General features: G+C 47.7%; 2 protein-coding genes across 3 annotated transcripts; one reads left to right on the forward strand and one right to left on the reverse strand.

The window, feature by feature from the left end:
* Positions 1–107: 107 nt before the first annotated feature.
* On the reverse strand, positions 108–17,980 carry ssh2b (slingshot protein phosphatase 2b). 2 transcript variants are annotated; one of them, XM_060055670.1, is made up of 17 exons: positions 17,789–17,980; positions 13,572–13,615; positions 7,982–8,094; positions 7,750–7,814; positions 7,246–7,367; positions 6,984–7,052; positions 6,578–6,643; positions 6,124–6,318; positions 5,624–5,717; positions 5,284–5,412; positions 5,152–5,198; positions 4,802–4,948; positions 4,106–4,306; positions 2,882–2,999; positions 2,115–2,441; positions 1,635–2,042; positions 108–1,439 (listed from the first exon to the last, which is right to left on the reverse strand). In XM_060055670.1, the coding sequence occupies exons 1-17, from the start codon at positions 17,849–17,851 to the stop codon at positions 318–320; spliced, it is 3,330 nt and encodes a 1,109-aa protein (XP_059911653.1). In that variant the 5' UTR covers positions 17,852–17,980; the 3' UTR covers positions 108–317. The 2 variants fall into 2 exon arrangements, with proteins under 2 accessions (XP_059911653.1, XP_059911652.1); XM_060055669.1 differs by having other exon boundaries at positions 2,091–2,441.
* A 1,004-nt stretch (positions 17,981–18,984) lies between these two features.
* On the forward strand, positions 18,985–23,379 carry nsrp1 (nuclear speckle splicing regulatory protein 1). The gene is made up of 7 exons (XM_060055785.1): positions 18,985–19,136; positions 19,753–19,843; positions 20,319–20,375; positions 20,521–20,649; positions 20,772–20,979; positions 21,166–21,268; positions 22,378–23,379. Exons 1-7 carry the CDS (start codon positions 19,117–19,119, stop codon positions 23,177–23,179), a joined length of 1,410 nt encoding a protein of 469 aa, XP_059911768.1. The 5' UTR covers positions 18,985–19,116; the 3' UTR covers positions 23,180–23,379.
* Positions 23,380–26,902: the final 3,523 nt, after the last annotated feature.

Below are 26,902 nucleotides of genomic sequence, written 5' to 3' on the forward strand. Positions count from 1 at the left end.
CCCATCCCCTTCCACACCGCTGAACCCCCACTAGGGGTCACATGGTGTGGTCCAGGGGGTCCCATGTTGTGTCACATGGTGTGGTACAGAGGGTCACATGGTGTGGTACAGAGGGTCACATGTTGTGTCACATGGTGTGGTACAGAGGGTCACATGGTGTGGTACAGAGGGTCACATGTTGTGTCACATGTTGTGGTACAGAGGGTCACATGGTGTGGTACAGAGGGTCACATGGTGTGTTACAGGGGGTCAGGTGGTGTGGTACAGGGGGTCAGGTGGTGTGGTAGTGGGGGTCACATGGTGTGTCACATGGTGTGTCACATGGTGTGGTACAGGTTGCTCACGCTCCGTCTCTTCAGCCTCCTCAAGGGCTGGGTTCTTCCATACTGCTGCCGGGTCGCCATGGCGATCAGCCCGAGAGGCCGCAGCGGGGCGGGGGCGGGGGGCAGCGGTCCCGAGGAGGTGTAGCCTTGGACCCGCTGCTTCTTCTTGGACTCGTCGCTGCCCCCGTGCAGCGGGGGGGGGTCCGCCACGCTGGGGGCGGCGGCTGCGGCCGCGGAGGCGGCCCTCGGGTCCCACTCGCTCAGCTCGTTGGCCAGCAGCTCCAGGCAGCCCAGCTTGGCCAGCGAGGCCGAGCGCTTCATCAGCGAGGGGGGGGTGAGCCCCGCCTGCCGGATCTTGGCCTCCACCTCGCGGACCCTCTGCTCGACGCCGCGCCCCCACTTGTTGGCGCTCACCTGCTGCAGGAAGGCCCCCAGCTCCCGCAGCGTGGCCCACGTCCCCCTCATCACCATCCCGTCGGCGGGCCGGTCCCAGTCCGACGAGTCCTGCTCCGTCACGCCCTCCAGGCACAGGAAGTCCACCGAGGAGAGGGGGGGGGCCGAGGAGTAGAGCAGAGAGGGGTGGTGGTGGTGGTGACGGGGTGACGGGGGCGAAGAGGTAGAGAGGGGGGGTCTCACCGTCCGGTCCTCCTCCCGCTGGACCTCGACACCCGCCTCCTGGAAGCCGCCGGCGACCGGGTCCAGAGGGCTGGAGGGGGGGTCCGGACCTCCGTTGGGGGGGTCTTCAGGCGGGGACGGGGGAGGGAGCTGCGATCGCCGGCGAGTGCAGGAGGAGCCGGGCGGCGGAGGGGGGGCGGCGGAGGGGGGGTCCTGCTCCCGCTTCATGCGCTGCTCCAGCTGCCGAGTGACGCGCTTCACCGAGCCTCTCGTCCAATCCCTGCAAAGAGGAGCGCCGTCCGGCTCCTCCCCCTCCTCCTCCTCCTTGGAGGGGGCGGGAGCGTCACTGGCGCTCTCCTTCTCCTTCTCCTTCGCCGACGCAGACGGCGCTTTCTCCGCCGCCTCCCGCTCGCTGCCCTCGTCCTGCTGGCCGGGACGCTCTGATTGGCTGACAGGCGGAGGAGGCTTCAGTTCTATGATCTGCACCCGAAGCGGGTCGTCCTGGGAAGGCAGTGAGAGAGAACACGTTTAGTTTAGAGGAGAACCGTATTTAATGTCCTCATCTCAGGCCGAGACTCAGACGGCCACCAGGGGGCCCCAGAGGCTCCTCTTCCACCACACACTTCAGCCGGGTTCTCTTTTAGCACATCCCTAGAACACATGAAGCAGGCTCTGCAAGGAAAAGCTCGGCCTCACCTTTCTGCCCTCCTCCCTCTCCCTCTGCCCGTCGCCCGGCCCCTCCTCCAGGGGGGGCCCCTGGCCTTCTTTCAGGGGGCCCTTAGACTGGCCCAGAGGCTTCCCGTCCTGGGACAGACCCTGGAACTTCTCCCTGGCGCTGAAGAAGTTGATGTGGTCCGTGGTCGCGTCAGCAGGGGCGGGCGTCCCGTTCTCCGACGGCAACCCGGAGAGGCGCCGGGCGCGACCCGGTGAGGCCTCGTCGGGGACCTCCGCCCCGCGCCGGCCGGGGGCCAGAGGCGGCGCCTCCAGGGGCCGCTCGGGTGCCTCGGCGCTGGGGGCCACTGCGGGGGGGAGGCGTTGGACGGAAGGGGGCGCAGGGGGCCTCTCGTGGACACCGGCCGCGGAGAGCTCGGGGGGCAGGAGGGCCTGGGGCCCGGCCGGGTCGTCCACTGGGGGCCCGGCCAGGTCGTCCACTGGGGGCCCGGCGGGGTCCTCCACTGGGGGCCCGGCCGGGTCCTCCACTGGGGGCCCGGCCGGGTCCTCCTCTGGGGCGAGGGGGCCGTCGGCGAGGGGAAGCGGCGGGGAGGCGGGCCCGGCCGAGGGGGCGGGAGGGGGGCCGCGCGGCGGGAGCGGGGCCGCGGCTCCGTTCAGTGCGGCGGAGCTCGGGGCCCCCCGGGGCCTCGGTGCCGGCGGCCGGGCGGTGCGGCAGGCGTCCAGGGTCCCGGTGTCGGGCAGGCTGGTGGACTGGGACGGCCCCGCGGCGCCGAGGGCCGAGGGCCCCGGCGGCTGCAGCAGCTCCTCCAGGGTGGGGGCCGTGCTACTGGCCTGTGTGAGGAAACACTTTGGTCTTCACACTCACAAGGGGAACCAGATATTACTTAGGAGCCACGGACGCACGGACGGAGACAGAGGACAAAACACACAGGGAGTCAGAGGTCAACCTCTCTCTGCATCCAGGAAAACTAGAGAGCCTACTGACAAAAGGGAGGAGAGACTAGAACAGAATGCCTCCACTACGTTTTGACTTACCTACATAAATCCCACATTCACTCTACCGAATTAGATTCAAAACGGACGGCCGCTCCAGCACTGATCATTATCTGGAGCTTTGAGAGTGGTTTAGCTTTGGATGGCCTAGCGAAGCACAGAGCGGACAGAGATGGACTTCAGACAGGAATGGTTCATGGACGCTTATGCAAAGGCTTTCAAGGTAGAAGATTCAGATCCACATGACCTGGCAGAGGAAAGTAGTGATTCTTCCTGACCTGGTTGTGGGGGTCAGAGGGGCCCAGGCTGTGGGCGGAGGGCTTGGACAGGGGCTCGTGGTGCTCAGAGAGGTCGCTGTCGGAGTGCGAGCGCCACAGCTTGTTGTGCCTCTGCTTACTGGGGAGAAGCAGAGGCGAGCGGTCAGGACGAGGAGCAGGCCGACGCTCCCTTCAGGGTCAATGCATTTAGGGAGCGCCTTCAGGGAACTCAAGGGATGCATGCTGGGTAGAACGTATTCCAGCCAGGTAAGCAAACCGGTGTGTCTGCGAGTGTCTGCTTATATGTGTCTTTGCGTGTGTGTCTGTGAGTGTATCTGCTTATATGTGTCTTTGCGTGTGTGTGTCTGTGAGTGTATCTGCTTATATGTGTCTTTGCGTGTGTGTCCGTGAGTGTATCTGCTTATATGTGTCTTTGCGTGTGTGTCTGTGAGTGTATCTGCTTATATGTGTCTTTGCGTGTGTGTCTGTGAGTGTATCTGCTTATATGCGTCTTTGCGTGTGTGTCTGCCTGCCTGCGTCGCTGTATGTGTGTCTGTGTGTGTGTGCCTTCGTGTCTGTATCTGCATGTGTGCGTTTGTGTGTGTGTGTGTATCTGCATATGCGTGTGTGTGTGTGTATTTATCTGTGTGTGTGCGTGTGTGTGTGTATCTGCATATGCGTGTGTGTGTTTGTATCTGCATGTGCGTGTGTGTGTGTATCCTCATGTGCACGTGTGTGCATGTGTGTGCGTGTGTGTATCCTCATGTGCGCGTGTGTGTGTGTATCCTCATGTGTGTTTGTGTGTATCCTCATGTGTGTGTGTGTGTGTATCCTCATGTGTGCGTGTGTGTGTGTGTATCCTAATGTGCGTGTGCATGTGTGTGTGTGCATGTGTGTGGGTCCTCGTGTGTGTGTGTGTGTGTGTGTGTGTGTGTGTGTGTATCCTCATGTGTGTGTGTGTGTGTGTGTGTGTGTGTGTGTATCCTCATGTGTGTGTGTGTGTGTGTGTGTGTGTGTGTGTATCCTCATGTGTGTGTGTGTGTGTGTATCATGTGCGTGCCCGTGTGTGCATGTGTGTGTGCGTGTGTGTATCCTCATGTGTGTGTGTGTGTGTGTGTGTGTGTGTGTGTGTATCCTCATGTGTGTGTGTGTGTGTGTATCATGTGCGTGCCCGTGTGTGCATGTGTGTGTGCGTGTGTGTATCCTCATGTGTGTGCGTGTGCGTGCGTGCGTGCGTGTGTGCACCTGGCCAGCAGGATGCCCTGGTACTCCTCCAGCTGCTTCATGAAGGAAGGGTTGGGCTTGGTGACAGCGCGGAGCTCCTTGACGTAGCGGAAGGCGCGCTCCAGGTCCCAGCCGTACTCCTTCATGGCGTAGGCGATCACGGTGGACGCCGAGCGACTCACCCCCATCTTGCAGTGCACCAGGCACTTGGCCCCGGCCTTCCTGCGGAGCACAGGAGGAGCCCTCGCGTCAACAGGGGGAGTTTTGGGGAAGAGAGACCGCAAAGGAGCAAAAGGAGCACATGGCGGAATATCACGGCCAAAAATAGAGAGGAAAACTAAAGTTACACATGCCTGCACACAAATTGTTATTGTGAGCTTGTTTACTGCCGGTACACCCAGTATTCTTCTACTCGTGAGAGCAATTATATAGCCTGCGAGGAGAAAGTGATGCATTGTGCGCTTATGAAGTGAGGCAGTACGCAACCGACGACCCATGGCCATGGCTTGGAGAGAAAATGCTTTCAATGATAATTTGTGTGCGTGGATGCGCTGATTTTAGGGCAGTGATATGCCGCCATCCCGTTCAATAGTCTGCCCACTGGGCCCCGAACACAGAGCTGAGGCATGTGGGCCGTAGACACCTCCATGGGCCGGCACACGGAGCCTTGGCCCGCAGGAGGCCCTGGGGTGGGCGGGGGGGGGGGTATGCACTCACTTGGCCCTGGAGATGAACTTGTAGGTCTCGTTCCAGTAGGCCAGCAGGTCCGTGGCTTCCTCGTCGTACACGCGGATGTTGTGGTACTCAAAGAGGCCAGGGAAGAAGTTGTCGATCTCCCTGGTGACGTTCAGGATGTACTGAACCCTGAGGGCCGGGAGCAGAGAAGACAGAGCTAAAGGACGGGCCGTTCAATGTTGTAATAGTGGTGTCTGTTTGTCGTGTAGCAGGCCGTTCACGGCCTGCTACACGACAAACAGACACCACTATTACAACATTATCTCAAAGGCAAAACAGGTGCATCTAATGTGTCGGTGTGAATATTGAGATATCCGGTGTCTTCGTCTTACCCACTGTTCTGCAGCTCTTCCAGGTTGGATGCGTTCCACTCTGATCCCTGGGAGAGGAGGAGGCAGACAGGTGAGTTGGGACTCGGCCAAAGGGCCCTCCTTCGACAGACTATGGCCACCGTGAGGACCTACCAGGTAGACGTGTTCGAAGATCTCTGTGGGGCTGTCCATCTGACCCAGGATCACAATCATCTCGTTGTCTATGTACTCCTTGAACTCCCGCAGGTTACACGTCATGGACATCTCCAGCTCTGTTCGGATCTGCATTAACATGAAGTCATAGAAATACACATATTCACAAACAGCTCCAGCTTTATTCTGACACACACACACACACACACACACACACACACACACACACACACACACACACACACACACACACACACACACACACACACACACACACACACACACACACACACACACACACACACACACACACACACACACACTTGTTTGGAAGCATCACCTCTTTGCTGGTGACATTCTCCAGATCCTTCTGCATCATGATCTCCTTCAAACTGTTTTTAATGAGCCGCTCTGTCCTCTCTCTTTCTGTGGGTCTGGAAAATAAGAGGCCTTTAGAAAGTGTTGACGTAAACTATAAACACATCAACTATAAAGACATCATCCATACATCTTGGCATGCATGACTGTAATAAAAGACAGCTGAAGTAATGACCGTTTGACTATTTAATGGCGACTGCAACCGTGTCTGCTCATTCGTCTGTATACGCATGCGTGTGCCTTACAGAAGAGACCACACAGCCCCCACAAGCACACTTGTTCCAGAGAGGAGTAGTATGAATGATTGAACTGTGGTTATAGGATGGTAAGGGTCAAATAAATACATCCGAAAGCAGCAGACCACCGCTTACAGGGCCATTCGTTCAGCCTATCTTTCTGTCTTTACGCCATGGATTAAGACCCCCAGCGTGAGACCACGACACGACGGGGAGAGGAACTCACACGTCGGAGAAGAGGTTGGGCGAGTCGGCGCGGTGCGACTGGACGTCCTGCATGGCGTTCCACTCGTTGATCCGAAACTGGTCCGAGGACACCTGGCTCTGGTAGTAGCTGACCCACGTCAGGAAAAGACTACCGGGGAAGTAGTTATGGCAACGGGCCACCTCGCACGCCTTGTGGAGCGACTGCAGCGCCGACCTAGAGAGAGTGAGACCGAGAGAGACAGAGACAGAGACAGAGACAGAGACAGAGACAGAGACAGAGAGAGAGAGAGAGAGAGAGAGAGAGAGAGAGAGACAGAGACAGAGACAGAGACAGAGACAGAGAGAGAGAGAGAGAGAGAGAGAGAGACAGAGACAGAGACAGAAATTGTACACATTAAAAATCTCTGAAGGTCCAATCAAACAGGAAAGAAAAGCAGCGATAGACAATGTGTCGGAGAGTCTCCTGGACTCACCACATGGCCTGCACGGACACGGGCTTGAAGACGTGCACTCTGGTTTCGGTGGAGACACTGAAGCCCCTGGGACACGAAAGAGAGACGGGGGGGGGGGGGGCCCGGATGAGAGGGGTCACAGAAAGCATGTGTGGCAATAGGCCGGGACTCCTCCTCTCTTTTTATCCCATCCCATTATCAGAGTCCCCAATTTAAAAGGAGAACATCTAAGGTGGGACAGGTTACCGATTAAATGCCGTTCACCAAGATGTTAGCTAGTCTTCAACCGCACTTTAGACGCTCATCTAAAATCTGATTTGTGAAACTATCCAGCGCTAGATGGTGCATGACCCTTTGAGACTGTTGAGAAAGGGAGGTGGAGGAGTGCATGTGGTGTGCATGATGTGTCATGTCATGTCTTTCTCACCCGTCTCCATCCAGATGTATGCGGGTGTCGCTCCATAGTGGTAAGACCAGTCCCACAGAACAAGTTAAGCTAAAGGAGAAAATCAAAACGTTCAAAACGTCACATTATGCCCATTATGACATATAACAATCCCTACAAAACACGTCACGGTTCATCCTCGTTCAGTATTATGAACAGCAGGCCCTCCGCTCACAAAGTTGAGCTCTAGATGATGCCAGCGGGCTTTGAACCCCCCCGCCCCTGCCCGGGCCCCCAGCCTCACCTCTCTGGGGGGCAGAAGTCCATCCCCAGGACCAGGCTCTCCTCCGTGTCCTGCCGCCCGTTGGTGGACACCACCACCATGTAGCGGGTGACCTGGGGGTGGCTGCTCTCCAGACGCACCGCCTGCACACCCCCAGGGCGGGGTGAGGAGGGCAAACGTTAGGACAGTGTGTGTGACTGCATGTCTCTGTGGGATTAAATACCGTCTGTGTGTGTGTGTGTGACTGCATTTCTGTGTGTGTGTGTGTGTGTGTGTGTGACTGCATTTCTGCATGTCTCTGTGTGTGTGTGACTGCATTTCTGTGTGTGTGTGTGTGTGTGTGTGTGTGTGTGTGTGTGTGTGTGTGACTGCATTTCTGTGTGTGACTGCATTTCTGTGTGTGTGTGTGTGTGTGTGTGTGTGTGTGTGTGTGTGTGTGTGTGTGTGTGTGTGTGTGTGTGTGTGTGTGTGTGTGTGTGTGTGTGTGTGTGTGTGTGTGTGTGTGTGTGTGTTCCTGCGTCTCACCAGTTTGATGTTGTCCTCCGGTCTGAGGACGGTGAACATCGTCTGCAGATGCTGCTGCAGGTCCCCTGGAGGAAGTAGAGAGAAGACATTACCGGTAGTCAACATTCACTCCTTCAAACTGGTTCTCCCACCTCAAGGTCCCCCAGACCCCCTCAGGGTCCATCCAGACCACCTCAGGGTCCCCAAGACCCCCTCGGGGTCCTCCAGACCACCTAACCTCAGGGCCCCTCACCTGCATGTTTGCTGCGCAGCTGGGAGAAGCGTGAGGCGGAGGAGGGAGTGGAGCCGTTCCCTCTGGGCAGGAACACAGCGGCGCCTTTTACCGTCAGGAAACTCTCACTGATGCTGAGAGAGAGAGAAAGACACGCATAGGGAGAGAGACAGAGAGACAGAGAGACAGAGAGACAGAGAGAGAGAGAGAGACAGGTAGAGAGAGACAGGTAGAGAGAGAGAGAGAGACAGAGAGAGAGAGACAGAGAGAGAGAGAGAGAGACAGGTAGAGAGAGACAGGTAGAGAGAGAGAGAGACAGGTAGAGAGAGAGAGACAAAATGTTGATTTACAACTTCCATCGAGTCTTGTCATGTCATGGTGTTTGCCTGCTCAACCTCAGCCCACCAGTTACGCACTAGCCTCGGCAAACATCCAACAGGACATTACTAGGTGCATCTCTCCCCACAAAATGGCCTCCTTCATCTCAACATAGGGAGCCTGCAGCCCGTTTCAATGGCCATGCGTTGCTAATACAATTCAGGAAACCAAAAATTTGCCTCTTAAATGTACCTGAAAAATGTACCTCAAACTGTTGAGCATGCAGACACATTGTACATTACCAGCTTTCATTAAAGTCTAACAACTGTACTCTAAAAGTCTGAGAGTGCATGTTACGGGAGAACATAATATTGTGTATTATGCTTGGTTGTGCTGCTCTGCCTCCATGTCCCATAGTAGGAGGGGACTGGGCGTTACCTACGGAAGCACTGATTGATGAAAGGCCGGCCCTCCCAAGTATAAAAGCCTGCCTACTTCAAGATGGCTCTCTCTCTCTCTCTCAGCCTCGACATGGCAGACGCTGGCCGGTCGCACGCTTTTGTTTTGGTTAAATTAGAAGTCGTTTGTTAAACTGGTCTGTATTAATTGTGATCGTTGTTGATCTTTGATCTAGGAGCGGTTGCGTTTTTTCTTCTGTTTTAGTGGCAACCGTCTCGCATTTTTTCTGTTAAACAAGTTTTGGCTCTTTTGGGAAATAAACAGAACACTATTCTTTCCCAAAAATCTGTTTCATTTTTCGTTATTATGTTAACTGCTCACACGTTTGATGTGGGCCCGTAACAGTGCATTATTAGCATTATGAGGATTAGCAATAAAAATAACTTCCATGCCTATAATAAGAGTATATGGTAATTAGTTATTTGGGTTTCCATAGTAACTGGAGCTAGCCTTGGCACCAATGAAAGATAATAGCATAAAACAGCATAAAACAGTCAATGGCAGACACTCCGGATACTGCCATTGCCTGCTTCAACAAGAGTATGTACCCTACTAGCAGGTCATGAGACCCGTTACTGGGCACCATCAGCCTACATTTCAAACTGTCAAGACCTCAGATTCCAACATACCGACGTGTCAGAGCAAGTAGTTCAAGTAACACCTGTGTTATTTATTTGCTGGCGTGTAATCAAGACAGTCACTGTTGACATGTTCACGCCACTCCACCACACATTCTGGAGTTCGCTTCAAAGAGAACTGTTGACATGTTCACGAGTGAGCGATTCCTGCTTATTAACAAGTCATGCTGGTTAACGAGTCCTGCTGGTTAACGAGTCCTGCTGGTTATCTCACGAGACCACATGAGCAGGGACTGCGCTGATTGTCATTGTACTTGATGCCATATCCCCCACATTAGTGAGAGTCCTACAAGAGAGCCATATTTATTTATTTATTCTATCGATTTCTAAATATTTTGGAGCATATCCAACTCGGACCGCACCATGTGAAACATTTTAGTGAAAAAAACGCTTGGACACATGAGTATGACTGGACTGGTAGTAATACTAGCTACCAAGGTGCATTTGGATACAGTACTTCGGTTTAGGTGAAATCCGTGCTCAACATATACTATAGCAGTATATAGTCGATGGTCTGCATTGTAACGGGGCCCAGGGCAGAGCTACGGGAGAGAACAACCGTCTCACTCCTGCCTCACTTTGATCATCAGGCGGAGTGTGTTTTGTGATCTTCTCCCTGGAGATCCGGGTCCGACGAGGAGCATCTGATCCCCTCAATAGCAGTTCATTCCTGCCCGTGTTCAGGAACATCAGACCGGTGCCCTGGTCGTGGACCCGTTAGTATTTATCCACTCACTGTGGATAAAAGTGTCCTGAACGTAAAGGCGGTCCAACAACACAAACATAGGAACTGTGTGGAGAGGTCAACCCGGCAGCTCGGAAACCCGTTGGCTCCCAGGAAGGAGCCATGGAGGAACAGGGCTGGTCTGCTGACCTCTGAAGTGGTAGCCATGACAACCAACCCCTGGGGCTTGTTCTGCGGCGGGCTGGCGGGTTGTCGCGCGTTAGTTCACGTGTGACATCGCAGGGCACCCAGTCAAATTTCAAGCTCACCTAGATTTGCGTATTTGCTGGTCGAAACCCATCTTGAGTTACATATCCCCCCATCACCGATTGGCCCGCCGAGGCCCCAAGTGAAAGACAGACCGGTTGTGCAACGCATAGACGGAGACACAAGAAGCCCCTTAGTTGAGTTAAACAGTGGGGGAATGTCGAGCACCCATCCTATGTCGGTCTGTGTCGACCCTAGCAGTGGGCAGCTGCACTTAGAGACACCATCCTTCTGTTTCGATCGCCGTCGTCTTTTATGGATACTGGTTTAAATGTTCTTACATTTGTTTTCTTCCTTCATCAAGCCCTGTGAATGGCCCTGTGTTGGGTTTGCTAGGTGAATAACGTGCCTCGCCTGATCAGTGAGTCAATATTAATGTCTGACAGGACGACAGCTGAACAACTTCAGGAAACCAAGCAAATACTACAACGTTATTGACCACGACCTAGTTTCCACGCTCTGCTCTGCGTGAAGAACTGGTCATCTACCGGTAAAGAGGTGTGGGGACACGGAGCAACGATTAACAATACTATTTGACTTCTAGTCATTTAATGTGTGCTTTAAGTTTTACACCCCTAGCCAGCACTCAAGGCCCGCCCCCAGCCCACCGATCAGTATACTCTACAATCCAACCCCTTTGATATGCCTTGACTTGCACAATTAACCACTGGCCTTGCAGAGTTCAGTAGCACAGAGCTCCACTAACAGACATAGGAGGTCCCTTCACTCACATGCTTACAGGAGATTGCAGCCCTCTGGTGGCCAGCTAATATAATGCAGTTATATATATATATATATATATATATATATATATATATATATATATATATATATATATATATATATATATATATATATATATATTGGAAAGCAAGAACAGACTATACTACTATACTAAAAAACCATGGAGGGGGGGGGGGGGTGGGGGTGGGGGGGGTAATGCATGAACCGGCACTAATTACGAGAACCACATGATGGACAATTTCAACAGTTGAAATGCTTGTGACATCACGGCCCCTTAAGACAGGACTATTGTGAACACTGTGTACATTTGATACTACAGGGTAGGTATCAAGTCCAGAAGTACATTTAATACTACAGGGTAGGTATTAAGTCTAAACGTCTAGAAGTACATTTTATACTACAGGGTAGGTTATCAAGTCTAAACGTCTAGAAGTACATTATATATTACAGGGTAAGTATTGGTCTAAACGTCTAGAAGTACATTATATACAACTACAGGGTAAGTATTGGTCTAAACGTCTAGAAGTACATTATATACTACAAGGTAAGTATTGGTCTACGTTAGTAGTACATTATATACTACAAGGTAAGTATTGGTCTGAACGTCTAGAAGTACATTATATACTACAGGGTAAGTATTGGTCTAAACGTCTAGAAGTACATTATATACTACAAGGTAAGTATTGGTCTACGTCTAGTAGTACATTATATACTACAAGGTAAGTATTGGTCTGAACGTCTACATGTATTTTTTTGGAAGCAACATGGCTCTTAAATTGTTACTCAATTATTGTCATATACAATTTTTATATGCCAAAATGAACCTATTTACATAAACAATTGAACATTGGTGTAATTGTATTTTATAGCTTATATATAAGCTATAAACTACAAAATTGCTTGCTTAGTATCAACATAACTTTAGAGTCAGGGAGAGCCATTTTAGTTAGCCACACATTAGTATTAGGCTAATATTGTATGATAGTTCAGCTCACACAGCCAAATCAGAATATTATTTACTTTTAAGGACTCTTTGTGGAGTAATGGCGTGTTCCTGAATCCTTGGACGCCTGCCTTCCGAGTTGCACGTTTGACGTCACTTCCGGTCTCGGAGCATTCATAGCGTTCCTGTTCGTCTCTGTGATTGTGTCATGAAAATGGCTAGCCTCTTTAGCAAACCAACCCGAAAACAAACAACACAACTTTACATTGTATTGCATGCACCGCAAGACCATGACCGCAATGTATAAATTGGTGACCGGAATAGAGTAGCAATGTAATAGAGTGTGTGTAAGAGCATTTAAAAGAGCAACATTAAAATGACCTACATGGTACAAATTCAAATAAAAATAAAAATCTCTTCATGGGCGCAACCATTTTGTTGAGAGAGTCATCACTGCTCTCGGTCTACTCTCAGATGTTCAAAAGATGAAGACAAAAAGGGGGCGTGCCTTCGAGAAATGACACAAGAAAGCTGGGAGATCTTTGACTTTCGACTCGGAAGTCTGGCGTTCGAGGATTCAGGAACACACCATAAGGTCCCAAGTTGGGACCTTCACATTGAATCAACCAATCAGAACACAGCCTCATAGTGAATTTGCTTACGTTTGCTCACACCAGTTTCCCTTGGATTAGTTTTGCATATTCTCAGTCAAGGTTCTCACAACAGGATGAATGATGACAGGGTGGGGCCAATATAACCTCTTTCCTTCCCACCAGCGACTGGCTCAGTGCTCTAGTCCTGGTTCCAGACCAATATAACCTCTTTCCTTCCCACCAGGGACTGGCTCAGTGCTCTAGTCTTGGTCCCAGACCAATATAACCCCGTCCATCACACTGGTACTGGCCCAGTGCTCTAGTCCTGGTCCCAGACCAATATAACCTCGTCATTCACACTGGGACTGGCTAAGTGCTCTAGTCCTGATCCCAGACCAATATAACCTCGTCCTTCACTCTGGTACTGGCTCAGTGCTCTGGTCCTGGTCCCAGACAAATAGAGCACCCCACAGCATCACTGGCTCGGTGGTGGTGAGTTAGATGGTTGTTTGGTGTTGAGTTGGCTGGTTGTGTGGTGTTGAGTTAGCTGGTGGTGTGGTGTGGTGAGTTAGCTGGTTGTGTGGTGAGTTAGCTGGCTGTGTGGTGGTGAGTTAGATGGTTGTGTGGTGAGTTAGCTGGCTGTGTGGTGGTGAGTTAGATGGTTGTGTGGTGTTGAGTTAGATGGTTGTGTGGTGGTGGGTTAGATGGTTGTGTGGTGGTGGGTTAGATGGTTGTGTGGTGGTGGGTTAGATGGTTGTGTGGTGGTGGGTTAGATGGTTGTGTGGTGGTGGGTTAGATGGTTGTGTGGTGGTGGGTTAGATGGTTGTGTGGTGGTGGGTTAGATGGTTGTGTGGTGGTGAGTTAGATGGTTGTGTGGTGGTGGGTTAGATGGTTGTGTGGTGGTGAAGGACAGCCTTTGACTTACCTCCTTGGCTGAGAACGGCGGTCTTCTTCCCCACTACCAGATTCCTTAGGAGAGAAAACAAAATTAAACCTTAATGACTTATGAACCCTCATAAGCCTAGTTATCTGTACTAGCAAGGCTGCTGCCTGTTATTGTATTAATGTAGAAACTAGTCAAGGACAAAGTTTTTGTGCCCTCTTGCTGTGTAAGCTATTCAGCTTTTTAAAGACACACACACGCACGCACGCACACACACACACACACACAGTCAGACAAGCCTGACTCACAGACAGTTGCATATATTCTTGCAGCATAGTTAAGAGGACTAGCCTTGACATGATCACAAAACAGGTAATTATGGGTTCATAACAGGAAGAGATGTTTATACTGATTATAGCTCACAAGACTTGACAATATAGTGGGTCTCAAATAAATCTGTACAGTGTTGAACAATTGCAGATAGCAGTTGAGGACAAATTGTAATTTCTGTTCAGAATATAGCAAAAAAATTTGTTTCCTCCATCATCACTAGCCCTACTCAGATCCAGGGCCGCAGTTATCATACAAGTGTTTTTATAAGCCTTCCCGCTCTCTGAAGCTATATCTATATGTATATATAATGTCAGTTATCATTCACATCGAGTAGCGAAATCCACAATGAATGCTAGCTGAGGTGGAGCTACATCCACCGCTCAATCCTTTGCATGGGGCAGGGTCTAAAGATGAATGTTTTGCACTGGATCTGATTATTTGTGGAAGTGTTGATGCTTGTGAATAAGTAGTAGGACCTGGAGTTCACCCGTGTAACAAAACCAAGCCAAAGCATTCCCAGTGCTGGAGAGGAGCAGGAACATGTCTGTGACAGGAGAAGGGCCCCGTCTCTGACAGGACCATGTCTCTGACAGGACCATGTCTCGCTGACAGGACCATGTCTCGCTGACAGGACCATGTCTCGCTGACAGGACCATGTCTCGCTGACAGGACCATGTCTCGCTGACAGGACCATGTCTCGCTGACAGGACCATGTCTCGCTGACAGGACCATGTCTCGCTGACAGGACCATGTCTCGCTGACAGGACCATGTCTCGCTGACAGGACCATGTCTCCGACAGGACCATGTCTCCGACAGGACCGTGTCTCCGACAGGACCGTGTCTCGCTGACAGGACCGTGTCTCGCTGACAGGACCGTGTCTCGCTGACAGGACCACGTCTCTGACAGGACCACGTCTCTGACAGGACCACGTCTCTGACCCTACCACGTCTCTGACAGGAGCAAGACCACGTCTCTGACAGGAGCAAGACAGCGTCTCGGACAGCCTGACCAGGTCTCATCAGACGATGGCTCTCTCCGTAAACACTTGATGGAAAACACATGACGCAGAGATTTTACCTCGGCTTTCTGCTCAAGCTTTTTGTTTTTGATCCGTTTTTTAGTTTGGACTATAGAACAAATAATATATAATAATGCTGAAATATAACTTATCTCTGTTCTGCTTGATGGCCTCAGAAACCTTCAACCAGCCAACTTTAGAGATCAGCCTCTGGAGAAGACTGATTTTAGGAACGATGACGGTTTTTGCATTTAAGCAAATGGTATTGGGTTTCTCCAAAGCATATGCAAATGAGTAAACTATACGTCTATACCTGAGGCTCAGTAGCTCAGCCAAATTTATATCCTGCCCGGAGCCTTATTTACATCACTTATATTTATGAATTTATAGTAGTCTTAGCGGTTCACAATGCCGTCCGAGCCCATACGGCCATGATGCCTACATGTTACATATTAAGTTAGACTTATCCTTTATGGCTAGGTTGTCATGTTCATGCTCTGACCCCCTCTTGGGGTCACAGGTCATCTCCAGACTGCTTCAGAGGGTCGTAATGAGCATGAACATGCACCACTCATTTCACTAAACTACAGCCGGCCATGACACAATCTGACATTTGACTGTAATGAAGCGATCAAGATCAGAAAGGTTAACTGAAGCTCTGTTGTGATTTATATCCTCAATTGTCCAGTTCTACCACGAACCGTGAAAGTATTCAACCTGAACTTAAGACAAACCACGGTTGGAACATATTAATTGGTCTCCTCAATTGCCCCAAATGATGACATCCCATATAAGACTTGCCCCAAATATTTGGGTATTCTAATATTTATTTGAACCTCATGGCACATTTAAAGTGTGGCCATTCATGCTGCAGTAGGATCAGAAGCTCCTTCTGCTACGTTCACATGAAACCAGGGTACGCGTCTGACCGGAACCATTTCAGGGGAAGAGAGTAAAATGATGCAAGGCCATCAGAAATGACCGGCAGCAGTTACGGCAGACGCCAATTCTGTCCAAGATTAAAATATCGTAACTCCTTCACAAGGAGAAAACATGGCTGCTGTGGACAATGAGAAGCGTGTCATTTTTGATTGTATAAGGGCATGCATTACGAGAATAATAACAAATGAATAATTGCATTAGTAATATTCAATTCCACGTCTGCCTGGCTCCAAGACAAGGCCTTATTACTGCTGGTTGTGACATCACAACAAGTACCTAGTCCATTCTTTCACATAACAATCAGCGAGGGCTACTTTGAAATCAACAACAATAACATTCTAACCAGCAAAGTCAGGGCTTATCTTGGCAAACATCCTCTTCATAATAGTCACTATTATGATATTGAGTGAAACGTCCTATGACAATCATGAAACTGATCCTTTCAAATCACCCAGCCTTTGGTGTCTGCAGCTCTACTGAACAGTATCCGTGATCCCTGGGGGTGGGGCGGGGGGGGGGGGGGGCAATGGTGTGTGTCTGTCTTTGCGTGATAAATCTTGAGCCAGAACTTTTCATTGGAAACATACATTAACGTTTAACAGTGATTATGATTTCATTTGCGTACAATTTCATTAAATAGATGAAGTTAATTCTGCTGTTGGTCTCTTGTGTAAGGAGACATTTGAAATAAAGAAAACCCGGCAAACAGGTTTGTCTGCAGAATGCAGAAACATGAATGACAGGGTCTCATGCAAGACCACATGACCAAACAAAAGGTTAGAGACATTAGCCAGCAGAGGTTAGTTGTTTGGGTTTTGTAGGAGTGACTGAGCACACAAATGCATGTGTACACACACAGCCACAAAAGGTTCCCCGTCTCGAATAAACACTGATGGCTACCTTATAAATCGGTTTGTCTCAAACAAACAAAGTATAATGAGGACTGCATAATATTTTGTCAGGCCCGTACCAAACATCTTCCGTAAATAATATGCTTTAGCTATTATTCTGATGAAACAGCCATTGTACGATCATGCATGGCAATACTGACTTGCACTACACATCTTGACAGGAAACACGTTAATTACAAAATATGCTCTACATAGTTGCCTGCTTAACAACAGCCGTAGACCTTCCTGTGTAACCTTACAGGAAACACTGGAATCTGCGAGACAGATTTGAGTATGAGCAGCCTTTAAGGTAAACACTACAGACCCAAGACAGAATGAGTATGAGCAGCTACAGCCCCAATATGTGCAGAGTGGGTATGAGCAGCCTGTACAGTAAACCCTACAGTCCCAACATGATTGAGGGAAATAACTGGCATTGGGCCTTGAATTTAAATTGTCATGAATATGCCGGTTTTCTCTTCCGGATGTCTGGAGGTCTCACCTTCCTGTATTTTAACATTACAACACCCTCAAATACCGTGGGGTGGTCTCAACCATAAAACACGCATACGTGTCATCACGAGACACCGTACAGGCGGAAGATTGACATCTGTCCAACAGTAGGATAGAGCAACATTAGGACTCAGAACAAAAATTCATACGGAGAAGCCATTCTTCTTTGCAGCTATGCCACACTTATTTTAATACATTTACGTCTTTTCAAATCCCCCATTCAAAAAAATGGACGTATTATTTTAGGATTAATACATTAGCCATGACTGAACTGGTGTATGTGTTATTAAGCAGCCGTCATAACGTGTATATTGTGTGTTCAAATGCATGTGTGAACGTGCAGATTCAATCGCAACATAACTTTACCCAAGCCTATAAATATAACGAGTTATAATGACATATTCATCTTCAGGAGATTGATTCTGCTATTCAAAATGAAACGATATAGTATACGCATGCGTACAACTACAAAGGCAAGGCACTTCTGACTGTAGCAAAACAGCGGAAATGAACCCAAACCGCGTCGAGGGGTCCGGCTGGGGGTTAGAAGACAGAACGTACCGACACGCAGGGACTGGAGCTGGTGCTGGGGGTCGGGGACCGCTGCACGGTGACCAGCGCCATTCAACGAGCGGGAAACACACACCTGAGAGACGGCGGCGACACGCGCATAATGCTTATGAGAACCAGCTGAGCGCGAGCGGTCCTTCTCTCGTCGCAGGCTGTTTCCTTTCTAGGCCCGTCGTACGCATGCGCACCAACCAATAGCTGTCAATTGCGATTAACCCTTTATTTGCTGGAGGCCAACGAAGAATGGTTGAATTTGAATTAGGCCTATGTACTTTGACTACATATATTACTGAATGAACGTCTCAGTCCCTGAACATGCAAGAACAACCCACCAACTTTGTTCAAGTTAATTGAAGTGGCCTAATTAATTTGGACCTCAGAAAGCGTCTGTCTGTCTGTCTGTCTGTCTGTCTGTCTGTCTGTCTGTCTGTCTGTCTGTCTGTCTGTCTGTCTGTCTGTCTGTCTGTCTGTCTGTCTGTCTGTCTGTCTCTCACTCTCACTCTCACTCTCACTCTCACTCTCACTCTCACTCTCACTCTCACTCACTCACTCACTCACTTCACCCAGTTGGTCACCAGGCATATCTTTTCTTTGTTTGATTAGTGGTGCATCAGAGAACATATTATGGCACTATAATAGCAAAGGGATGTAGTTTAGAAGATTAATATAAGATGCAACAGGAGGATTTAAAGGCATTTGCAGGTGGGATGTGTGGTTGCTGATTATCCAAAATGTATAATATGCGTTCATTGTCAAACACATGAACATATCCGTGCATAGAATATTGAATAACTATGGTGCATAATATCCAGCAGAAATTAACTGCCTGCCAGACAGGATAGGTGCAGGAAAACACGCAAACAGAGATAACAAGGAATAGGAGGCTGGCCCTTTCTGGTCCATTTCCGCCATCTGGTGGTTCATTGATATCTGTGGTAGAAATACAATCATACACGTTACATCGTTTTTTAATAGAAAATATACTAAGGTATTATAGGTATTTATATGAGTCTTTTGTTTTTAATTATTGTCATCAATATTGTTATTATTAGTTCACGCCTCATATCATTGCTCTTTTCATGCGTCACACACTTGCTTCGATCTGTCCATTTAAGCCACTACTTTCGCTACAATTTAATTGATTGATATATATTGAATATCTATCGTACGCATTATACAAAAATACGTACGATAGATTAGAAACTTTTTAAAATATTTATATCGGGTCTTATCTTGAGAAGTTATTTAATATCAATGTCAACCACATATAATTTAATGTATCGAATCAGTCGTGTTTTCCTCCGTCAGAAAGCGGCAAGATGGCGGCCCCTGGCAAACAGTGAGTTGAAATATGCTAACTTACAAACTTCTTAACGATTATCCTAATTGTGACCGAGTGTCGAACATACGGCTTAGACCGCCATGGTTGAGTCATAGCTGCTATACTGTCCTAGAAGCAAGTGTGTACGATGAATAAAATCACAGTATGCTTACTGGTGATTTCATCTTAGCGATGGTAACGTTATATTAGCATGCGCTTTGCTATGCTAAATGTAAGCAATTACCAAAGATTGGTTCGTTACATTTTCACGAATAAAGCATTCATAATTGTGTATTCACACACCTTTCCTTCAAATAAGGAGTATACGTTTCTACTAGATTGGTGATCATGGATTCGTGGTTCGTAGTAATACGTTATAAGGCTCAGTGTAGGAGGGGCCAGGTGTACTAGAACCAGAACCAATGCAGGTTTGTCAGCCACACAGTTGTCTGGGTTTCATCTGAGTACCAGACCTGATATCTCTCCTATGCTAGCATATGAATTCTAAATAATAAGATGTTAATTGTATACATATGTAAAAAAAAATATATATATATATATATATATATATATATATATATTCTTAACCCTGTCCGGGGTTTTTTCATAAAGATGTTATGTTCTTTCCCATAAGGTATGGGCTGATCCTGTCCCAGAAAAAGTCATTGACAAAGAACGCCACTCTGCAGAGACCCTCAGTGTTTGGGGATGACTCTGATGATGAGGTAGGGACATATTTTGGATGCTTTTATTTTACTTTGAAAAGCCTGTTTACGTCCAACTTTAATTGGCCAAATGCAGTTATTTTAGTTTTTCGTTTTTCTATGACAAGCCTGATCATGCTGACATCCAGATAGAATTTGCAACGTTTCTTCCACAGTTGAAATGTTTTTTGGTGACATACATTTCCATACTGTTATATGCCCTTACCCTTTAACCAATAGTATGGGAACATGTTTCCACCTCCACTCGTATAAAACCTGCAACGTGCTAACACATAGCTGTCTTGCATATTCTGTCACTTCTGCAGAATCCAATCAAATTCTAATGGATCAAGTGATATACCGCCTACATTACTAGCTTAAACACTATCTTGGAAATCCATTCAAACAGGCCTTTAAGATAAGGTTTCTCAGCTGCATAGGGCGCAGTCGGACGGTCAACCAGCTAGTGTTGATTAACTTTTTCTCTTTCCTCTAGACAACTGTTGGGGAGAGTCTGCAGAAGGAAGCTGTTAAGAAGAGGAGTATGAAGCAGGTGATTGATAGTTAAAGTTCTAATCATGATTTCCCATTTCAGCGTAACTTGTTTACTACACTACCTTTTACATCATTATCTGATGGGCTTGTTCGGCTGAACACTTTCTGTTTTTTATCTGTTTTTCGATTCCATGCATTAAAAGACGCGTCTAGAGATGCAGAAGGCCTTGGAGCAGGACAGCACCGTGTACGACTACGACGGCGTGTACGACGACATCCAGAACCAGAGGCTAGAGAGCAGCAAGAAGATCCTGGGAGGAACGGATAGAAAGGTAGCATTGAGAAACCCAATCCATCGTCTGTGTATCGAATACAACTAATGCATCCCGCTTACGTGTACACCAATACTGCCTCAGCAACAATGCTCCTACAATACCTCTTGTTGTCCGTTCAGCCCAAGTACATCAACCAGCTGATGAAGGCTGTGGAGGAGCGGAAGAAGGAGCAGGAGCGGCGGGACGAGAGGAAGATCCAGAAGGAGAGGGAGGCAGAGGGCGAGGAGTTTGCAGACAAGGAGGCGTACGTCACTGCGGCCTACAGGCAGAAGCTCAAGGAGAGGGAGGAGGAGCAGGAGAAGGAGAAGAGGGATGCTGCCATGGAAGGTACAAATGATTGGTTGAATGACATTTTTTCTTATTTTTAATGCAAGGCGATGTTTCCCAAAAATGTAACATTGATTAGCGCCATCAATGTCCTTCAAACAAGGGCTCAATCTTTACTGAATGGTCAAAACAAAAGAAGGAATTGAACGTCAATGAGAAAACCCTTTTTTGTGTGTTTGTGTTCAGCTGCTTTGGATGTAAAAAAGCAGAAAGACCTGAGTGGCTTTTACAGACATCTGTTGAACCAGACGGTGGGAGAAGAGGCCATACCGGACTCCACGGCAGACAGGTCAGTCACTGGTAGCATCAACCAACCATGATCACTAAAATGGCTTCATTCTACAACAACTGTATAGTAGTAAAGTATGGATTTTATTGAGATAAGATATCGTCGTAAGGCATTACGGAGTGACCTGCATTTAAACAGGTGGGAATGCAGTCTTGTGACACACCCCAAGAGTGATTAGGTTCTCAATTGTTAGCCTACCCTAAGTATTGTTATGCTAAAACAAACGAATAAGCAGGTATGAAGAGTTATGTATTTCGTAACTGTGAACATGCATAACAATAGTGCTATTTCTAACATGCAATCTACCCAAACTATCTATCTTCTGAATCCTTTACAGAGACTTTACAGTCCAAATCATATTTCTCCGTGCCCAAAACTCGCTAAACCAGAGGCCAAATGACGTTTTACCTTTTGTTGTTTTTGCCAGTAAAGTTGTGTTGGCATAAATACACTATAAACAGGTAATCTAATGTCCATGCATCATTTTGAACAATCATGTATAGTAGCTAAATTAGGGTTTTGCACGGGAAATATGTAAATTACCATCAGGTGCAATGCAAGTGTTTGGCTACGAGGCATGCAACTCTATTTCCCCAGAGTTTTCAATAGAGAAAACTGAACAATGAGTTCCTGAGATATTCACCTGTTTGAACCTCATATACTTCCTCTAGACGTTTGTATTGGTTTATATCGTATTTATATCTATTTAGAAGCTACCTCTACCAAAGCCTCTCTATCTTTGCTCTACTTCGCTTTATTGTGATCAAATGTTGACCCAGGAACTCATCAGATGTTTTCCTATCGTGCTGCCAGCTGATAATACTCTTGTCTAGGTGGTCTTCACTCTTAAATATGACATTTATTACCTGCAGAGATGAAACCTTCCATTGATGCTGTGCTCTAATCTTGGTCCCACATTAGCTCCACATTGATCATTACGTTTGCACAACATTCTCCCAGGTCTAACATTATAGCCCATGTGTATGGAGATTCACTCGTATTGCTTTCAGCAAAACTAATTTCCTTTAAGTATCAGAAGTCGTGTATCTAGCCCTCACAGTGCACTGCCTTGCAACTGTCCCTTAATGGGTGTCCTCTGCTTTTCCCAGGCCTCAGAGCTCAGTGCCCCCCACAGAGCCGGACCCCCCCCCAGCCGCCCCGCTGTCCCCGTCCCGGGACAACGGCACCCTGCTGAACAGCGACAGCGAGGACGGGCATGAGAGCAAGCCCGGCTTCAGCAAACCCGGCCACAGCTCTGGCCACGCCAAACGCCACTACCGGCAGAGGTCAGCGTCGCCCGGGGGGGAGCGGGCCCGGGACAAAGGGAAGGACAGGGACAGGCACAAGAAGAGCCAGCGGGACGGAGAGCGGGACAAGGACAGGGACAGGAGGAAGGAGAGGGACGGAGAGAGGGAGGACAGAACCAGGGGGAGGAGAGACGATAAAGACAGGCGGAAGGATCGAGCCGGAGAGCCAGAAAGAGACGGCGGACAACACAGGGGCAGAGAGGACAGAGGGAAGGAGGACCGGCAGGAAAGGAGGGAGAAGAGTCCCAAGGAGAGACGCAGAGAGGAGGAGGAGGAGGAGGAGGAGAAAAGGAGGGGGAAAAGGGGAAGCCCGCCGGAGCAGCAGAAGGAGGGGAAGGAGGGGAAGGAGAGGATGAAAGACCCCGAGGCAGACAAAGCAATCAAACCTGAACCAACAGATAAGGAGGGCGGCGGGGAGGGGGAGACCCAGAGTGGGGGCGCGGGGAAACAGGGGGAGGACGGTGGCTCTCAGGGGGAGGAAAAAGCAAGTAAGTTTGCCAAGCGCAGCAGTGACCACACGGTGAGCTCAGCCCGAGACCGCTACCTGGCCAGGCAGATGGCCCGCTCGGGCTCCAAGGCGTACATCGAGAAGGAGGAGGACTGAGGGCGCTGGGCCTTGTTCTACTGCCGTGTGGAGCCAGAGGGGTCCTGGTCACGCTCTGTGATGGGCTAAGGCTCCGTTCAAATCTACAAGGGAAGGTGGTTAGGTGTAATAAAGAGTGACTGTTGCATCTAGGGACGATACATGTGTGTGCAGTAGTGTAATTAATCAATTGAATTAATAAAACAATACTTGTCCCAAAAGTGTTCCGCTGCATTCTGTTTATTTTAGTTTTGTGTTTAACGACAGATATGGATAATATCGCCCACCCCCAGATCTAGTACTCAACCCATTCAATGCTAATACCAACACATGGCTTTATTCAAGTGAAAGATAAATGTAATGATTTTGAACCAAGTATTCACTGCATCACAGTGGTGGACTGACCCATGTCTATGCTACACGTGACGCCACCTAGAGGCCTAAATGGGCTCTTCCCTAACGAGGATGCAGGGTGCTGGTGTGGGAACCCGTTTGTAGTTTCATTACACCAAGGCTGAGTATAAGGATACAAACGGATCGGGATCCGTGCTGCCATGCACGCGGTATCTCAATGTGTGGTGATGGCTTGTCTAACCTGTGGTGTGCACAGTGCACCTAACCCAGCCCGGAGTCTCCAAGTCCGACTCTGAAGGAGAGGCCGCTTAAACCGGCCATCATCCACCCATACTCCAGTCAGTTCTAGCCATAGAAAACAACATAACTGGTGTTCTAATTCTAAATCAATAAAAGTACAGCATTTCTACTCCACTTTTACTTTTACACCATTTGACTTGCATGGCAATGCATTGCATGGCTCGATGGAAGTTTTCGTTAATAAATGACACGCGATATAGTAACTAACATTTATTTTATTTAAAATGATGTAACTGCTATCCATACCGGAATAGCTTTATCATGCACAGCGGACAAAAACAGACTGGACAAGCTGATCAGGAAGGCCAGCTCAGTGGTCGGGGCTGAGCAGCTTAAGGTCCAGCAGGTGGCAGAGGCCAGAATCCTCTACAAACTGGCCTCAATAATGTCTAACCCCACTCAACCACTCCACGCCCTGGAGGTGATCAAGAACAGCACCTTCAGTCAGAGACTAATTGCACCAATGTGCAAAACGGAGCGGTACAGGAAGTCCTGTAAACCAGCTGCCATATGGTTTTACAATGCACAAAAATAACTTTGCACTTTGTAGGATTTATTATTGTATTTATTGTTTAAGTATTTTAGCTATATGAGGGAATGTTTGTGTGTTTGTTATGTCTGTTGTGATACTGTAATTTCCTGTAAAGGATTATTAAAGGATCTATCTATGTATCATAAATCGTTTAATAATTAAGTTTATATAGCTTCAGCTTTCAGCATCAAATTGATTTGTCTTTGTAAATAAAAAATAAATACAATTTATTGAACACTACACACTAGTTAGTTGGTTGTTTTGTGGAACACAAGGATCTCTATTGACAACGGTCATTACTGTGTCACTCTTGGTAACTCACCCTTGGCTACTAACACTATTGGCTACTACGGTTATAACTGTCACTCTTGGTAACTGTCACTTTTGCTACTATGACCATTGGCCACGGTCTACTGTATTATTTTAATTATGTTAACCTTATTAATGAATGAATATAAAAAAAAAAAAAGCCATTGAACAAAATCAGAGTGAATGCTCCGTTTATAGTTCACGGAATCTACAGTAATGGGCTGGTAGAATAAGAGAGCCGGAGACGTGCCTTCAGGTTAGAAACATACAGCATTTATTGGCCACCAGGGGGAAATCTGGAGGATCGAGTAGCAGAAAACCAGGGGGTGACACTGATGCTCTTTGACCTGAAATCCCTTCTATATGGCTGGCTCCATCCTGGGGGTCCAGCTGGACTCTTTGGTGGTGGTGTCTGAGAGGAGGATGCTGTGTATACTGCACAATATCCTGAACAACAATGCTCACCCTCTCCACCAGGTGCTGACCTCGAGCAGAAGCACCTTCAGCAACAGACTCATCCTCCCCAAGTGTAACACAGAACGCCAGAGGAAGTCTTTTCTTCCTGTGGCCATCAGACTGTTTAATGCATCTACCTCCGGCTGCAGAAGGGCCCGTGGAGACATTATGCCCTGAGACCAATGTCACTTTATTTATTTATTTAATTATTTTTACCCAATTTATTTATTTAATCACTTTAGTTAATTTATGCTGCCAACAATTGCTGCTATAATATTTATTTATCACTTTACCACTTTTACCACTAATACCACTTTTATCTAATCGCTCCTTTTCACTTATTTAGTTTGTACTTATTTTATTTCCATCTATTTTATCTATTTTGACTCTAACCCTGTATTACTTTCCCACCTTTGTATTGTAACTGTTGCACAATAATTTCCCTCGGGATAAATACAGCATCTTGAATCTTGAATCTTGAATCTTGAATCTTGAATCTTGAATATATGTACCCACAGATTAACTTGTAACAATAACGTGCTTCTGAGGTTATAAAGAAGCATACTTTTCTACTTTGCCACTTCATCAGGAATCGCTCCCCAAGTGTTCTTCCTAGAGATACTTATTGTGTTACCCTGAAATAAAAGGAAGAATATTGAGAAGTTAGAGTAAACTCAATTACGCAGCAATCATGATATATTTTTTTATATTTTAATATATCATAAGATTATAATTCATTGACCGAAGTTTATAAAGGATGACATGGTCTTAAATACTTACCTCATCATTTTCGAAGTTGCTAGAAGTAGTAATAAGTAGTAATGGTGTTGTCGTTTTGGGCTGTAATTTAAAACACACCACACACATTATAACGGACCTACACAACGACAGTAATAAAACACACCACACACATTATAACGGACCTACACAACGACAGTAATAAAAAAATATCCCAAAAAGGTAGTAGCCATGGGGATAACACACCCTCTTGTTCCTACAACTCTTAGGCCAAAACACTATCTTTCTTGAACCCTTTCTCTGAAGAGCTGTTTGTCAGTTCTCGGCTACCGTAGCAACATGGCAGGTCGGTGAATGACGAGCGTAATGGTCTTAAGGTAACCAAAACACAACCATCCTTACTTCCATGGGATTAAGCACTTATTAAAACATATTTATATTCCCCTAGATGCCACTTAATTCTACACACCCTTCTTAAATCTCAGTGACAGCTTAAAGGCATTAAGTATTAGTATTAGTTAATGGCAAGTATTAGGATAAGAACTAACCCATTAGGTTATGATACACTAACCCCTTAGTATTAGTTAGCAAGTATTCAAATTAGGATAATAACTAACCCCTTAGGTTATGGTACACTACAACCCCTTACTATAAGTATTAGTATATTATAAGTTAATAGCAAGTATTAGTATTAGGATAAGAACTAACCTCTTAAGTTATGACACACCCTTTGTATTAGTTTAGTATAGTATTAGTACTTACCCCTTAGGCTATGATACACTAACCCCTTAGTATTAGTATTCGTACTAACCCCTAGTATCACACTACACACTATTGCTGCTCTCCAGCTGTAACACCAGAGGCTATGATACAGTTACTCTTAGTATTAGTATTAGTATGAGCACCACTCACTGCTCGTACTGTTCTCCAGCTTTAACATCAGGGGCACGAAGCCCTCCAGCGGAACGTCGCTGAGCTGGCCGGAATACAGGAACACAACGGACATGATGGTTTGGGGGTCCACAGTCAATCCTGGTGGAACACGAGGGGGAAGA

The sequence above is a fragment of the Gadus macrocephalus genome, chromosome 7 (genome assembly GCF_031168955.1).
Source record: "Gadus macrocephalus chromosome 7, ASM3116895v1".
Classification (NCBI taxonomy): Eukaryota; Metazoa; Chordata; class Actinopteri; order Gadiformes; family Gadidae; genus Gadus; species Gadus macrocephalus.